This window comes from Hyperolius riggenbachi, chromosome 3 (genome assembly GCF_040937935.1).
Source record: "Hyperolius riggenbachi isolate aHypRig1 chromosome 3, aHypRig1.pri, whole genome shotgun sequence".
In the NCBI taxonomy this organism is placed as follows: domain Eukaryota; kingdom Metazoa; phylum Chordata; class Amphibia; order Anura; family Hyperoliidae; genus Hyperolius; species Hyperolius riggenbachi.
In genome coordinates, this window is record NC_090648.1 from 167,844,734 (window position 1) to 167,862,628 (window position 17,895).

A 17,895-nucleotide genomic window follows, 5' to 3' on the forward strand; every position below is an offset into this window, starting at 1 on the left:
TAATGCTCTTACAGGAAGGGAGGGGAGTGTCAGGCCTCTTGCACACTGCAAGCAATTCAGATTCAGATTCCGCTTTTTAATCAGTTTTTACCTCAGATTCAGATTTGCAGTGTGCAAGGAGCAAACTGCAAATCTGAATCTGAAGTAAAAACAGATTAAAAAGCAGAATCTGAATCTGAATTGCTTGCAGTGTGCAAGAGGCCTAAAGATGGGGGAGACAGTGTTGTGGGACTACAGTAACAGCATATGTGACAACACAGTGCCCAGCAACACACACTGAACTCCCATTAAAAAAGTGGCATAGCAGGCTTCCACTAACCTCTCAACTGGGCATAGCAACAGCTGCATTGAGAAACCACTTTACAGAAGACTGAGAAGAAACTTTGGCAAGCAATTGAAGCAAATCTGTGGTGTGGTTTGCTCCGGAGCAGTGCTTTTCAGCGCTGCTAGATTTGGGCGCAGCCGGCGCCTCCATAGACTTCAATAGGAATCATTCCTATTGAAGCGCTCAGTGAGTAACGTCGGCTCCGTCAGAAGACAGAGCCGAAGTTGCTTAAAAACATAATAATTCGGCCTCCAGCAATCGCTGGAAGCCGAATTATTTCATTCCCCCACTATCCATGTCGGCCTGGAGGGGGAATAGTAATTAAATCAGCCCGGACTTGTGCAGAAGCAGGATCAGCCATATACCGCTGTATCCTGCGCCCAAGTCTACCAGCGCCGATTTCAAATGTACGCGGTTTGCCCTGTTCATTGCTCCCCAGGCATGGTGATGCTGAGCCTGAGCCCAGTCCAAAGCATGCCAATGATGCAGTCCTATCATTTTAAAATCAATCTAGCAATGAGGTGGGTAGACATGCAATTTGCAGCACCAAACAAATGCTAATAAAAGTTGTGGATCACCTGTATGTTGGAACTGAGTATGCAGCAGAGCAGACACAGCTAATATAACACACATCCCTGTCTGGCTGCAGTGTAGCGTCTGTGCTGCCCAGAGCTGCCTCACGGACACACAGGACATGCTCAGTGCCAATCACCCCCAATATCTCATCAGGTACTCCCCTTGTACACCCCAAAGTCTGAGGGAAGGGAGGGGACCCCCCGATTTGCCTATGTGCAGACTATCAGCCCCCCAGCCCTGCTGGTTCACAAGATAGGTTCTTATACTCTTATCTCGGGAACCAGCAGGACTCGTGGGCTGTAATTTGGCACAGATGTATATCGGGCTGCCCCCTCCTTACCCTCAAAATTCGGGATGTGTAGGGTGAATAACAGCAGAGATATCGCCCCCAACAACATAACAGCAGAGCAGAGAAATCCGGAGTCCGGACTAGTAATCAGGCTGGCTGCTCTCAGTACTTCCTGCCCCGGACTCCTCATTCGCTGCAGTCAGTTCTGCTAGACGGAGGGGCGGGAATTAGGGAGGAAGGGCAAAGGCCGGGCTGCAGTAGGCTGCCTGAGCCATGGGGCGGGACATGATGCCTGGCTCTCTGTAAAGACAACCTCCAGCGTTCCCGCCCCCCCAGGGAGATGGTACTAGCTGGCTGCACAGAGCCAAAAATGTGTTACTACAGAGAGAGGGAGAGACTGAGAGAGAGAGACTGAGAGAGACGCTCGATCAGGTAAAAAACAGCAGGCGGTAGAAATCGGGGAAATATGTAGCTAATTATATAACAGAGGGGTATATATACTCATTTATTGTCAAATGAAACATTCAGGTACAGTTTAAAATGTAAATACTATCAATTTTCAGCCATAACCCATCAGAGACCCTGGATCAGCAGCCACTCACCTCCAAGCCTCAGCAGACTGTAAACATGAAGCGAGCAACTGTCAAAGGTGGCACATGCCAGGTCGCATGCTCTGGCAGTCAGGTCGCATGCTCTGGCATGTCATAATGCCAGGTCGCATGCTCTGGCAGTCAGGTCGCATGCTCTGGCATGTCATAATGCCAGGTCGCATGCTCTGGCAGTCAGGTCGCATGCTCTGGCATGTCATAATGTCAGGTCGCATGCTCTGGCAGTTTGGTCGCATGCTCTGGCAGTTTGGTCGCATGCTCTGGCAGTTTGGTCGCATGCTCTGGCAGTTTGGTCGCATGCTCTGACATTTCATAATGCCAGGTCGCATGCTCTGGCAGTTAATCTCTGCACTAACATGGCCAGGGCAGATTTATTTATTATTTAGGCAAGAAATATTGTTATTATGTTGTGCAGAATAAAGCCAATATATTATTTTTCAGCAGGCGCGGGTTTTTCCGCACATTTGTACTAAGAACTGTACTAAGAACGGTCGTTCCTTAACCATTTCAGCCCGCGGGTATTTTTCACCTTATGAACAAGAGGAATTTTCCTATTTCAGCGCTCCCCCCCCTTTCATTCCCCAATAACTTTATCACTACGTATCACAAAGAACTGATCTATACCTTGTTTTTTCCGCCACCAATTAGGCTTTCTTTGGGTGGAACATTCTTTTAAGAATTATTTTTTTCTAAATGCATTTTAACAGGTATAATAAGAAAAAAAATGGAAAAAATCATGATTTCTCAGTTTTCGGTCATTATAGTTTTCAAATAATAGATGCTACCATAATTAAAATCCACACATTTTATATGCCCATTTGTCCAGGTCAGTGCAGCGTTAAAATTATATCCCTAGTATAATGTATGGTGACATTAATTTATTTGGAAATAAAGGTGCATTTTTTCAGTTTTACATCCATCACTAATTTTTAGCCCATAAATTCATAAAATATGCCCCCTTTTTTTTCCCCCTACATTTTTATTCCCTAAACACAGCAGACGTAATTTTATTATTTGACCACAAGATGTCCTCATTGAGTGCTTCTTATTAGCGTACAATAAGTACGCTATAGGTTGCTACACTGTAACTAGGGAAGCGACGCAGGCCTTCGATAACGGTTGCCTGCAGGGAGATTAATGAATGGGAACTTTATTCCCATTCATAAATCTAACGATTGGCGACGGAAATGAGTGGCAGGAGGAAGCGCGGCGGCCTTATTTAACTAGTTAAGGACCGCAGTGATTGAGATCTACGCCCTGTATTGGTGGGCTCCTGGCTGGCAGGGCATAGATCTCAATCACTGTCAGCAGCGCGCATCCGCCGTTTCCGCTGCTCCCCGACGATCGCACCGCTAAAACCCGACGATTCTAGCCGCATCTCACAGGCTCTGCCTGTCTCTATGACGGCAGAGTCATGTGAGAGGGTTAGGAGCCGATTTCATTGGCTCCTGGCCCTGTCTTTCAGTGTAAGCCGTTCCCGATGGCTTACATTGAAAAACAGGGTCAGGAGCCAATGAAAGCGGCTCCCGACCGGCTCACATGACTCTGCCGTCATAGAGACGGCAGAGTCTATGTACTAGGGGGCTCGGCGATCAGCGGTGATGGCAGTTGCGGCGGGTATGTGCGGCGATTCTTCGGGATTCCGTCAGGATTGGACCAGCGGTCTCTGGTCCTTAAGTGCCCAGAGACCGCTGGTCTTTAAGTGGTTAAGAATAAACACTGTTTTCTTAGCAGACGAGAATGGATTGGCTCAGGAGACTTTTGTCCCGTGCAGCCAAGCCTCCCTGCTCCCGGCAACATCACGATCGCGGGCCGTCCGTCCCACAGCATCCCGAACTGCAGAGACGTGACTGGCGCGTCCCTGGGCTGTAGCAGCTGCCGCTGCGGACGTGAAGCTCAATGGTTAAAGTTACATTTCAAAAGGGTTTATTGTTAAATGTTTAGAATACTACTCTCACACTATTGCGCGGTGTTTGGCCACTGGCCAAGCTAGAAGTGATGTGTGCGTGACGCACGCTTGCCGTTACTTCGTGCTTTGGGTATGCGGAAGTGCACGGAATTGTTACAAATCCACATGTCGCCATAGACTAACATGACTTCCGGGCCGTTGCTGATCGCCGCAACTCTAGGCATCGCCGCAGCGTTAAAGTAGTTTTTGATCTGAGTCAGGGATGTGGCAATTTGTCATCACTGCATTTACCTACCAGTTGTTCACTTCAGTGCACCCACCTACCTACGTGAGTGCACACAGTGTCACTGCGCCTGTCCGGTACCTGTCTGTGTGTGACAGGTGCACATTATAATACCCATCACTGCATATACCTACCTGTTGTTCACAATGCACCCACCTACCTACGTGAGTGCACGCAGTGTGATATACCACTCCGTGCATATCTGTTAACTGCACCTGTGTGACTGCACATTGTATAAGTCAAGTCAGTGTATACCTTTCACTCCATCCCCCCCAATATGGACAAAACAAAAGGCATAGGCAGGCCACCTGGCAGGTCTGTTCGAGGTCGCACTGTCGTGATTTCGTGCAGCCCTCGACCAAAGTACAGTGTTCAGAAGAAGGCACGTGCCATCATTCCCCAATATTGTCAGGACGTAGTTGATTATTTAACACAGAACACCTCATCTTTCTCAGCTTCCGCACGGAAGCATAACATATCTTCCTCCTCCTGCTCTGATTCTGGCACCCAACACTCAGTCGGCCGCCACCACCAAAGTGCCATCACCCCAGGGCTCAGCGGTGTGGAAATTTTTTTGTGTGTCTGCCTCAGATGAGAACAATGCCATCTGTACTCTCTGCCACCGAAAATTGAGCCGTGGAAAGATCAAGACACGCGTAGGGACAACTACCTTACGAAACCACATGATTACAAAGCACAAAATGCAATGCGATGACCACCTGAGGAATAGCAGCACACAAAAAGCGAAGCAACAAACTGCAGTGGAAGATACCAGGCCGCAATTTTTTCTAAAAAAAAAGGCGATACCTAAACTGTACCATGAAGTTGAAAGGCACGCGGTGACATCTCCTGCACACAGCATTGGGTCAAGGGTCCATCTGAACGCCCTGCACCCTTTCAACAACTGCAGCCATACTGTGCACAGGGATCATTCTGTTACAAGCGCAAAAGACTCCACAATCCGCAAACACAATAATATGATCAGGTGAAAAAGGCAGCCATCTCCAAACACACAAGCACTCTGATCGATCACCAGATGGCCATGTCAAGTTTCCTGTCAAGTGACAGGCAGCCTATTGGGCCAAACAAAGTGCTGGGAAAATGTCCTTTAAAGTGATTGGACCCGCAGGGGCTCAGGGCAGGAGGAGTGGAGCTCTCGTCATTGCCAATTAGCAGGCATGAGTTCGTAGCGATCGTCATGCTACTCTGATAAGGCATGTTAACTCTGATATGGCATGCTATTTATCTTAAGGGGTGTACACATGCACTACATCTGGCAACGATGGGTCCGTCAGACCCTCCCGCTGGGCGGAGGTTAAGCCGACAGTAGTGCGTGTGTACGCGCTGTCGGCGGGCTGATAAGGCTGTTTCTGAACGATCCGCTGAGCGGATTGTTCAGAAACAGCCTTATCAGTCCACCGACAACGCGTACACACGCACGACTGTCGGCTTAATGTCTGCCCAGCGGGAGGGTCCGGTGGGTGGCTACCGGCGTCGTTGCCGCCAGTAGTGCGTGTGTACGCACCTTTTGTGAATCAAGCCCAGTGTATTTATTCATGAAAGCGCTGAGGAAATTGCTACACAAAGCGTTTTTTCAATTGCTTTGCGCTTTTCCCCATACCTTCCATTGAGGCAAATCTCACCAAAAATGGTACAGGCAGCACTTTGGTGAGCGGATCAGAATCTAACCACTCAGATGTGAACACTCTCATAGGGAATCATTGCACAAGCGCTTTTAGGGCGATTTTGAAAATCGCTGGCTCTTAAAAAGAAAATCAAAACGCCCTCGGTGTGAACAAATTGAGTTTATAGAACTGGAGAGACTCGGACACTGCTGTTGGAATGCTAAAGTGTTTGGAGACAGCTGCTTTTTTCCCCTGGCCACGCTATCCCTGTGTTTGCTGGATGCTGAAGGGGTGCAGGAGTATAACCTGTGTATACATTATCCACTCAGCTAGCAGGTGCTGTGTGGGTGACAGCTGAAGTTCTGAAACATACTGAAATTCTACATTATACTTGATCTATTTGTTTATCTTTGAGGATCATTTGACATTGGAAGTGGGTATGAGAGGAATTACAGATTTGTACAGTGGCTTACTGAAATTAAAGGACTTACGAGGTGACATTTGTGTAAAAAAAAAAAAAAAAAATTCAGTACCTGTCTTTATTCTGTATGCACGGAGGACTCCAGCCACGCCCTCCGTTTACTTTCGCCGGGTCCCCCACTCTTTGCCAGACCCCCAGTCGGCTCCCGACCCCACCGGGCTCTCATTCCACAGGTAAAATGGCCGCCAGAGCTTGCCACGGCTGCGCAGTCCGCATAGACACGAGTGCGGCTGCGCAGCTCTAGGGCTCCTCTGGCCACGTCCTCGCTACAGGCTGTCTCCTGTGCGTGGATCGGGGGAGGCCCTAGAGCTGAACAGCCGCGGCAAGCTCTGGCGGCCATTTTACTTGTGGCATGAGAGCCCGACACGGGCGGTGGGGTCGGGAGATGACCGGGGGTCTGGCAAAGAGTGGGGAACCCGGCGGAAGTAAAAGGATGGCGTGGATGGCGTCCTCCGTGCATACAGAATAAAGACAGGTACTAAACTTTTTTTCAACTGTCACCTCATAAGTCCTTTAAATGCACCAGCTAGGAGTTATTTACTGTGCAGCAGGACCGTTGCAGTATAACGGAATGCAGCGTTACCATTAACAGTAAAAGTGAAGCATATTTTTTATTGTATGTTAACGGTATGCTTCACTGTATCTGACACAATGTGCAGCACAGATTTATGTTGTGTTCCTGCTGTTACAGGGAACACAATGGCCACTGTAAATGTAGCCTTAATGTTAGATTCCACTCTGTTCCGTTTTCTGGTCAATAATTTAGTGAGTGCAGTTCACCAGAGGAGATGATGCCTAATCAAAGTATGACAGTAGATAGAGGTTTCAGGATTGCTCTATATTGTATGTACAGTAGGCCTAAACGATTTTAGGAAAAAATTGAGTTGTGCGATTTCTGTCTGAAATTGCAATTTCAATTTGATTCACGATTCCTTCAAATCAAGCTTTGTTCCCCCTCTGTGCCTGTTTGTTCCCCCTCTGTCCCTCCGTCTCTCTGTCTCTCTTTGTGCCCCCTTTGCCTCTTTATGCCTCTTCTGGGTCTCTCTCTTTCCCCCTTTGTGTCTCTGTGCCCGCTCTGTTTCTCTCTGTGTCTCTCTGTGCCCGCTTTGTCTCTGTGTCTCTCTGTGCCTCCTCTGTCCCCCAAGTTGCATCAGTTCTGGACATAGCTTCAAGCACGAGTCCAGCGATGGCCATCTATCCACTTCGCCTCCTGCAGGCTCTAATGCACTGAATACTTCCTGTGTGTCATGTGACATACAGGAACCCGGAGTTTTGCCAAGCACAAGAGCCAGCAGATGGTGATAGAGGACGGACAGCATTGGACTCATGCGGAAGGTATGTCCAACGCTGCGGACCGCACGCGCCGGGACTTTGGGGAAGTTTAAAGCTACTTCTTCAAACTTCCTAAAAGTGAAAATAATGTGATCGCAATAATTGCCGTTTTGACGATTCCGAAATTTCACGATTTCAGTTTAAATTCGATTTATCTTTCAGGCCTAGGCAATGCAGCCAGTTTCGGGCTGAAGTTGGTCGCTTGTATTGATTCGACATACTGCAAGATGTAGGGCCAACCTGCTTGATCAGGTATGCTGCGGTAACAGTGTCCAATATCAGGATGATTGACGGAATCCCTGGTGCTGTCCACTAGTGTAAAATGTGCCCCATACAGTATACTTCAACTGTCAGTGTCTGTCCTCCGTCCATACACACGTCCCATTTGGTTGCTGGCATATATGTGCTGCGTGTGCATTTAGCTATAACCTTGTTGCTATAGTTTCGTTTTTTTTGTCTTTTTTTTAACCTCCTTGCCGGTTATCCCGAACTCAGTTCGGGGTAACCTGCGCAGGAGAATTTCTCAGGCCCCGCTGGGCCGATTTGCATAATTTTTTTTTCCTACATGCAGCTAGCACTTTGCTAGCTGCGTGAAGTACGCGATCGCCGCCGATTTGCCGCTACCCGCTGCGCCGAGCCGCCCCCAGACCCCTGCGCAGCCTGGCCAATCAGTGCCAGGCAGCGCTGAGGGGCGGGTCGGGATTCCCTCTGACGTCATGACGTCGGTGACGTCATCCCGCCCGGTCGCCATGGCGACCGGGGAAGCCCTGCAGGAAATCCCGTTCTGAACGGGATTTCCTGCTTACTCTGATCGCCGAAGGCGATCGGAGTGGGCGGGGGGATGCCGCCGTTAAGCGGCTATCATGTAGCGAGCCCTGGGCTCGCTACATGATTTAAAAAAAAAAAAAAAAGTGCTGCGCTGCCTCCTTGCCGGCGAGAATTAGACCGGCAAGGAGGTTAAATAAACATAGCTTCCCACAATCCTGTTGACACTGCACAGATTGGCACAGTTCAGCAAAGACACATAGACCAAGTAAAAAAAAAAATATAGGGACCTATTTTAGAAAAAAAAAGGGTCTACATTATTATTTGGGGCACTATTTATTTTTAGGTATTTTTTTATATATATCTATTTGGATGTTACAACTTACAACCCCCTATGGGAGGGGGGGAGGGGGGCGCTCAGTATGCAAAACTGTCATTTGGCTCTTTTATTCAGCATCCTGGCTTTTCGTCCTGTTAGGGAAAGAGTAGTTCCTCCCCTCTCAAATTTAGGCTCCTTTCACACTATGCCCGTTGCTTTGTGGTACAGCGGACGATATATAAACAACAAAATGCAATTATTTTTCAATCGGCAGCATTGATTGTACAGTGCTCAACCCCTGCGTCAATCTGAAAAGAAGGACATTTCCTGATCAATGTTTGATTTCCAGATTTAACATAATTCGTTAGATTCAATTAACCTTCTTGCCGGTTATCCCGAGCTCAGCTCGGGGTAACCTGCGCAGGAGGATTTCTCAGGCCCCGCTGGGCCGATTTGCATAATTTTTTTTTTATTGCACGCAGCTAGCACTTTGCTAGCTGCGTGCATATTACGATCCTCACCGCCGATTCGCCGCTACCCGCCACGCCGCCCCCCCTCCTCCAGACCCTTTGCGCAGCCTGGCCAATCAGTGCCAGGCAGCGCTGAGGAGTGGATCGGGTTTCCCTCTGACGTCCATGACGTCGGTGACGTCATCCCGCCCCGTCGCCATGGCGACCGGGGAAGCCCTGCAGGAAATCCCGTTCTGAACGGGATTTCCTGCTTACTCTGATCGCCGAAGGCGATCGGAGTGGGCGGGGGGATGCCGCCGTTAAGCGGCTATCATGTAGCGAGCCCTGGGCTCGCTACATGATTTAAAAAAAAAAAAAAAGTGCTGCGCTGCCTCCTTGCCGGCGAGAATTAGACCGGCAAGGAGGTTAAATAAACATAGCTTCCCACAATCCTGTTGACACTGCACAGATTGGCACAGTTCAGCAAAGACACATAGACCAAGTTAAAAAAAAAATATAGGGACCTATTTTAGAAAAAAAAAGGGTCTACATTATTATTTGGGGCACTATTTATTTTTAGGTATTTTTTTTATATATATATCTATTTGGATGTTACAACTTACAACCCCCTATGGGAGGGGGGGGGGGGAGGGGGGCGCTCAGTATGCAAAACTGTCATTTGGCTCTTTTATTCAGCATCCTGGCTTTTCGTCCTGTTAGGGAAAGAGTAGTTCCTCCCCTCTCAAATTTAGGCTCCTTTCACACTATGCCCGTTGCTTTGTGGTACAGCGGACGATATATAAACAACAAAATGCAATTATTTTTCAATCGGCAGCATTGATTGTACAGTGCTCAACCCCTGCGTCAATCTGAAAAGAAGGACATTTCCTGATCAATGTTTGATTTCCAGATTTAACATAATTCGTTAGATTCAATTAACCTTCTTGCCGGTTATCCCGAGCTCAGCTCGGGGTAACCTGCGCAGGAGGATTTCTCAGGCCCCGCTGGGCCGATTTGCATAATTTTTTTTTATTGCACGCAGCTAGCACTTTGCTAGCTGCGTGCATATTACGATCCTCACCGCCGATTCGCCGCTACCCGCCACGCCGCCCCCCCTCCTCCAGACCCTTTGCGCAGCCTGGCCAATCAGTGCCAGGCAGCGCTGAGGAGTGGATCGGGTTTCCCTCTGACGTCCATGACGTCGGTGACGTCATCCCGCCCCGTCGCCATGGCGACCGGGGAAGCCCTGCAGGAAATCCCGTTCTGAACGGGATTTCCTGCTTACTCTGATCGCCGAAGGCGATCGGAGTGGGCGGGGGGATGCCGCCGTTAAGCGGCTATCATGTAGCGAGCCCTGGGCTCGCTACATGATTTAAAAAAAAAAAAAAAGTGCTGCGCTGCCTCCTTGCCGGCGAGAATTAGACCGGCAAGGAGGTTAAATAAACATAGCTTCCCACAATCCTGTTGACACTGCACAGATTGGCACAGTTCAGCAAAGACACATAGACCAAGTTAAAAAAAAAATATAGGGACCTATTTTAGAAAAAAAAAGGGTCTACATTATTATTTGGGGCACTATTTATTTTTAGGTATTTTTTTATATATATATATCTATTTGGATGTTACAACTTACAACCCCCTATGGGAGGGGGGGTATGCAAAACTGTCATTTGGCTCTTTTATTCAGCATCCTGGCTTTTCGTCCTGTTAGGGAAAGAGTAGTTCCTCCCCTCTCAAATTTGGGCTCCTTTCACACTATGCCCGTTGCTTTGTGGTACAGCGGACGATATATAAACAACAAAATGCAATTATTTTTCAATCGGCAGCATTGATTGTACAGTGCTCAACCCCTGCGTCAATCTGAAAAGAAGGACATTTCCTGATCAATGTTTGATTTCCGGATTTAACATAATTCGTTAGATTCAATTAACCTTCTTGCCGGTTATCCCGAGCTCAGCTCGGGGTAACATGCGCAGGAGGATTTCTCAGGCCCCGCTGGGCCGATTTGCATAATTTTTTTTTATTGCACGCAGCTAGCACTTTGCTAGCTGCGTGCATATTACGATCCTCACCGCCGATTCGCCGCTACCCGCCACGCCGCCCCCCCTCCTCCAGACCCTTTGCGCAGCCTGGCCAATCAGTGCCAGGCAGCGCTGAGGAGTGGATCGGGTTTCCCTCTGATGTCCATGACGTCGGTGACGTCATCCCGCCCCGTCGCCATGGCGACCGGGGAAGCCCAGCAAGAAATCTCATTCTGAACGGGATTTCCTGCTTACTCTGATCGCCGAAGGCTATCGGAGTGGGTGAGGGAATGCTGCTGCTCAGCGGCTATCATGTATCGAGCCATGGGCTCGCTACATGATTAAAAAAAAATAATTTTTTTAAAGTGCTGCGCTGCCCCCTTGCCACAGGAATTGGACCGGCAAGGGGGTTAAGCCCAATCTACACGATACGATTCTTTGTGCGATTAGATTACGATTCTATTTACGATCCGATTTAATCCGACATGTCCGATCGGGATTCGATTCAATTTAATTCGAAATGTAATCAAATCGCACAAAGAATCGTATCATGTAGATGGGGCTTAAGGAATCTATTGGATATTTTTAAAATATCCTGTAGTGTGTTTTTGCTTCAGTTGGAATGCGATGCCAGATGATGGGCGTTCCTACACACTGCTAACAAAGATAAGCAAGTTCTATGTGACAGATTCTGTTTCTCTTCAAAGTGACTCTATTTCCTTTGGGTTTGTCAGTGAAGCAGTCTGTTTCTCTAGCTCTCTGAATAATTTGCAGGCATCAGGACAAAAGCAGTGTAAATTGCTTGTGCTCTTATTTAAAGGAGTAATGTAGGAGGTTAGGGGGAAAAAGTTGAACTTGCCTGGGCTTCTAATCGTCCCTGCAGACTTGCTGCTCTTTGCGCAACCAGTCACCGATGCTCCGGCCCCTGCCGCCGGTTCACTTCCGGAATTTGTGACTTGGCAACCCCCCTGCGCGGCCTTGTCCGTGCTCCTGCTGACGTCACTGGGAGCATGCATGTTTATATTGCAAGGTGACTGTCCCAGGAGCCCTGAAGCTGGGGCATTGACATAGCAGCTCCTGTAGTTGTCCTGTAGTGGATCCATGCAAATGAACCCACTTTTGTAGCATGCAGCGGGCAAGTGTATTAATGGCACAGATGCATCTTTTACCATGAACATCTTATTGTTTTATGTAAGTAAATAGAGAAGAAAGCGCTGTGCACCAGAGCGATATGCTTTCAACATTTAATTCATAAGGCACAAAGTTACAGGGGCGAACTGATGGCCTACCAGTCATTTCGCGGGATAAGCAGCCTGCTTTTTCAGAGACCTGGGTCTCTGAGGAAGCGGGCTGTTTATCCCGCACAACGGCTCTTAGTGCATCAGTTACCCCCTGTAACTTTGCTGTCTGTATGTGACTGATTACATTTTGCAAGCATATTGCTCTGGTGCACAGCGCTTTCTTCTCTATTTACTTACTGGAATCAGCAAGCTGGAGGCACGTTTGCGGCTGAGCAATCCAGGTCTTGCTGCTCACAGCCAACTTTGAGTGCCAGCTCACCCTTTCTCCTTTTTGGTTTATATGCAACTCCATTTGTTTTAGCCAGTTATTTTACACCAACTGGCCAGACTGTTTTGGAAGATACTGTCTCCTGGGGTGGTATAAATCTCAAGAGCCGGCTAACGTCTTAAATTTTGAATTTCTCCTATTTTCAAACTGGCTTCTTCCTTTTCTGGGTCCTGATTCTTCACTGAATTGTCAATAACTTGTTTTCACAGAGGCAGAGGACTTTGAGCCAGAAGAACCCGTTATAAAGGCTGGTGCCGTAACAGCAACTGACCGCTGGGAGGGACAAGATGAAGAGGAGGAAGTAAAGGTAAGCATACAAATGTAACAATTGCTTTGCAGAGTTTTGGTTTTCAAAAGTTTGCTTTGTGGGTGTCAGTTATGTTTCACGTAAATGCTGTTTTTAGTGAGTTTCTCTATAATGTGACCTATAAATATCCCTTTTTTTAAGACTTTTTGGGGAACAGGACTTGTTGTTTTGAAAACTTTTAATATAATATCACCTTTTTTGTAGGCCAAAAACGTGTGGAGGTTTTGCTTTACCCGACTCCTATTTATATTATGGTGCATTCACACTCTTCAGGAACTGTTTGGCTCTCAAGAGGTGAGCTAGTGGTCTAATCTGAGTATCACACTTAAATAATACACTTATGACAACACCTTATCACAAGCTACAGGCCCAGTTTAATGTTCCCTGATAAGCTTTCTTTAGGTATCTACAATTGAGACATGCCTTGAATACACAATTTTAGGGCATGTGCATTTCAGAATTTCTACTGATTGGGTTATTTAGAACCTAGGGCCCTTTGGGCTTGATTTCTACACTGTATTCTTATGCTGTTAATGTTGACATGACCTACGACAGGTCAATTGGAAGGGCTTTCAGAATTGTAGTGGGCCCCAGCCCTTAGGCCTTTGCTAATGGTCACATGTACTGAACTGTAGGCAGTGTTCCCCAACTCTGTCCTCAAGGCCCACCAACAGTGCATGTTTTGTGGAAATCCACAGAGGTAGTTAATCAGCTCTGCTGAGACGCTAACTACCTCACCTGAGAATGTGTGGGGTTTTCTGCAAAACCTGTACTTTTGGTGGGCCTTGAGGACAGGGTTGGAGAACTGTGCTGTAGAGGATTGGATTAAGGTCATCATTTGTATCTTTCTCCAACACCTGATCGTGTTATGGTGAGAAGGAGAGCTTGACAAACCTACAACGCTGGGTGTCGGGCACAACTGTAAAATATGAAGGAGAGTCGGTAATGATCTGTGGGTTATCAGCTGGACAGCGCTCCACGCCACTCTACTAGGCTCACCAAATCAAAAACCTGTGGAATGACATCAAGATGAATGGTTATAATACTCAAGCAAAACAGCTGTTTGATTATTATTATATTTTTGAGCTTACCCAACAATGTGAAGAACTGGTGGTGAGCATACCAAAATCCTTGAAAACTGCAAATCATGGTTGATCCACCAAATACCGAATGCCCCCTTGCTGAGCGCGCGCACATTGGAACATGTCGGTGGACAGGGATGGGCTAGCGACTAATCACAAGTCCGTAAGGACTCAAATTCGTAATTAAAATGAGCTTAAATTGCCGCAGCTGTGCGGCTGGGTGATGAGGGGTTATTTACCCACAATTCCGCCGTCCTGCCTGCACTCCAAATAGCTTGCATGCGTCCTATTGGCTTGAAGAAGGAAGTGCGCGTAGTGAGGCTTTTTGCAAGCTATTTGGAGCGCAGGCAAGACGGTGGAATTGTGGGTAAATAACTCCTTATCAGCCAGCCGCACAGCTGCGGCAATTAAGGCTTGTTTTAATTATGAATTCTAGTCATGAGCCCATCCCTGCTGGTGGATGCAGAGTGCATGATAGAACATGCTGCGGCATTGTATATAGTGTTCTCCCCAGAATTTTTTTCCAGACGGGTGGTATGATAAAGTACCCGGGTGGCATGAAAAAATAGCCGGGTGGGGCGAGATGAGAGAATGCAGGGCCGGTGCTAATGTACGCAACTCTGCTTACAGCATAGGAGGAGGTGAGCTGATAACACCCGGATGCTCAACAAAACTAGCCGGGTGGAGCACCCAGCTAAAAGAGTCTGGGGATAACACTGGTATATGTCCCCGCAATTCCTCAAGTGTCTGAGCTGGCTGTTAGAGTTCCGTGCTCATTGTCATGTGACCGTAGTAAGCCTGGAGCTCTAGTGGCCAGTTCAGAAGTTGCTGGGGAGATGCGTGGGTGCAAGCCGGAGGGAGGACAGCATGCTGCAGAGAGCTCTAATGCCAGCTCTGCATACGGGGGCAACATAGATGTCACCCGTGGTATATGTTCCTGTCTGTGGGATCGTTTCTATCATGCTTAGTCCAGACAGTAAGTAGAGTAGTGTCTCTAAAACTGACAGAAGGGCCTTAACATTTTTTTTTTTTGTAAGTTTTGAAGAGTAAAGCAGGTGTCACACTTGCCAAAAATTGCATGCGGTTTCCCAATGCAAAAACTCACATAATGCTTGCCAAAGCACAGTTGCAGTGCAGCGGGAGCAATTTGTGTTTTCCACACATCGTGTGCGATTGCCGACAGTCAGTAGCTGCTCTCAGCTGGCTGGCTGACAACAATGTAGATTTCGTCCGTGAAAAATGGACTGACGTTTGACCCCTGCCTTAACAAATGTTTTTTTAATTTGATGTTTTCTTAAATAAAAAAAAGTGAGGTACGTTAACAATGACGCAGTAACAATGTGAGTTGTATATGGTCTTATCATCGTACTCACAAGCTACTTATATTTTTTTTTCTTAGGATAACTGGGGTGATGAGGAAGATCAGGAAAACAAGGCAGCAGAGGCCCAGAAAACAGGTAAGGCATTAGTAGTCGTAGGCGCTTTGAGACACTTCTCATACCATCAAAAAAGTCTGAGACCCTACATGTACCAGCATGCTTTCCAGCGGCCAGGGAGGGACTCAGCTTAGCAGCCACCTTCAAACCTTCTCGGCATTGACAGTAGGAAGATGGATGACCTTTTTATAGACAGGGGCTACAGAGCAGCCTGCCCCCCACAAAGCACACATCATTATCGAACCTCCCTAAGGGGTAGGTTAGTTTTTAAATATTTTTATATAGGAGGTGCTCGGTTCACTATGACTGCCGCCCACAGCAGTCGAATGTCAAGTTTATCTTTTAGAGGAAAACTTTGGTCACCCCTCACAGAGGCCTTTGTGGTTCTGGTCTGGGTCTCAGTATTAGAGCAAAACTGTAATCAAGAGGGAGGTAAAAGTTACTTTCCTCGGTAGTTGGAAACCTCTGACCCAGAGGCTTCCTGGATCCTCCTCCACTCCACCATTCCAGTATCAGGACGACCTTCATCTTCTGGCTGCGCTCCCTGCTGTGAATTAGTGCATCTGTGCTAGGTATGGGTAAGTAAGGTTCGCTCATGCCTAGTAGAACAAAGCTGCCTCCATCCTCGAGCATGGCCGGGAGCGTAGACACAAAACACCTATCCGACAAGCTTTTGTCAAATAGGTTTACAGGGACTGTAAACTGGAACAGTGGGCTGTAAAGGAGTGTGAGGTGCTGTATTGTTGGGGTGAGAGACAGCAGAGAATATGCATTGTCAAACTTTCTTGCAAGTAGTATCTAGAAATTCCCCATGGGCCTTCCCTGGGCACAGAGCTGGTGAATCTCTTTTTGAGCTGTGAGGGGAAGGATTACAGGAAGTAGGAATAGAGTGGGTGAGGAAGTAAGGAATAGGGGATGGCCATATTTCCCCATTGTTTAGTTAGATTGGTGGATGGATGTAGCAGCATTTTAGCAAATAAGAAAGAGGGGATGGCAATATTTCTTCATTGTTCAAAAAGGTTAGTGGATGAATGTAGTGGCATTTTAGGAAGTAAGGAGGAGGGGATGGCCATATTTCTCCTTTGTTCAGTAAGAGGTTAGTGGATGGATGTAGCAGCACTTCAGGAAGAGGAGAATGGGGTTTGAGCCCGCCACAGGGAAGCATGAAAATACAATTTTTTCAGTTTTAACCCCATTCCCAACCGCCTAATGCCGAAAGGCCTCAAGTCCTGGGGCAGATTTACAAGGGATCATGCGCGCTCATCCCCGCTGAGTGATAGAGTGGAGCTCTGTGATCAGCCTGCAGGGATGCAATCGTGGCTTGCAGGCTGTTAAATGTAAAAAAACAAAAAAAATTACCTTTGTACAGCAGCGCTGTACAGGGGACAATTAGCTGTCTCTCCGAGCTGTCCCTCTCATAGGCTGATGCCCATGAGAGGAGGGGAAAACATCTGATCGCCCCCTGGGGACAGTTTGGGGAGGGAGGAAGCTCTGTTGGCGGGCAGAAAAGGGGGGGGGGGGAGTCATTTGTGTGCCCAGTGTTATGGCTCTGCAGCAAGATTTTAAAGCTGCAGAGCACTGAATTGTAAAAATCACCTGTTCACTAGGGGGTGTAAGCCTGTTGTCCTTACGTGGTTCAATCCCTGTTACCTCTTATCGTTTCCTAGTAGAACCCAAAGTTTCGGAAAAGAAGAAATTGAATGAAAAAATTAAAGAAAAAGAAAAGAACCAACTAAAGAAGCGAGAGGAGATTAAAAAAAGGGTAAGCTATACAATATACCACTGGTGGGAAAACTTCATTTACTGATTGGATCTGGAGGTTTTTATATGCGTCCTTTATTGTTTCCAGTTAGAAGAGCCTGAACCTGTAGAACTGTCACCAGAGGAGCAGCTTGCAGAGAAACTACGATTAAAGAAGTTACAGGAAGACTCTGACCTGGAGTTGGCTAAGGAAGCTTTTGGTAAAGCATTGAATCAGAAATATCAAAGCACTTCTCTGATTACTAGAGATGATCAGTGAGATTCTACTAATACTAGTATGCATGCAAATTTATTGCAAACCATCTGCAACTTGGGATTGGGCCAGTGAAAATCCACAGGAAATGTATTTGATTGACCCTCTTCCATCCTGCATACTATTTGCATTAAGGCCTCTTTCACAGTGCAACGTTAGTCGCACATTAAAACAACATTTAACGCAGAATAACTCACTGCAATGAAGAATCAATGCCCCATTCACATCACAGTGCACACGTTGCATTGGTGACTAACGCTGCACGTTAAGTGAAAGTACTGCATGCAGTGCGTTATACACGTTATTAGCTGCGTTGGACTGTTTGCACATGCTCAGTAATGACTTGGAAACATAGTTTTCATTGCCTGTATGCTCTACTGTATGCGACGATAACGGGGCATTAAGTTGCGTTGCGACTTTTTTTGGGGGGGCGTTGCAATTTGCGTTGCGACTTTAATGTCACATCAAACTGCAACGTCCTACTGTGAAAGAGGCCTAAAGTGGA

The 17,895-nt window shown here is 47.3% G+C and overlaps 1 protein-coding gene across 4 annotated transcripts in view; it reads left to right on the top strand.

Annotated features, from left to right (window-relative positions):
- The first annotated feature begins 1,476 nt into the window (after positions 1-1,476).
- The window catches only part of LOC137561217 (eukaryotic translation initiation factor 3 subunit J-like), a 31,049-nt gene continuing 14,630 nt past the window's right edge, over positions 1,477-17,895 (top strand). The window contains exons 1-7 of one of the 4 annotated variants that reach the window (XM_068272474.1): positions 1,477-1,622; positions 1,754-1,839; positions 12,761-12,858; positions 13,063-13,152; positions 15,340-15,397; positions 17,047-17,138; positions 17,226-17,337. In XM_068272474.1, coding sequence (XP_068128575.1) covers positions 1,818-1,839; positions 12,761-12,858; positions 13,063-13,152; positions 15,340-15,397; positions 17,047-17,138; positions 17,226-17,337 — 472 coding nt within the window. In that variant the 5' untranslated portion in view covers positions 1,477-1,622; positions 1,754-1,817. Of the gene's footprint in view, positions 1,623-1,753; positions 1,840-12,760; positions 12,859-13,062; positions 13,153-15,339; positions 15,398-17,043; positions 17,139-17,225; positions 17,338-17,895 lie in introns of all 4 variants that reach the window. The other 3 variants (XM_068272473.1, XM_068272476.1, XM_068272475.1) reach the window with 3 other exon arrangements.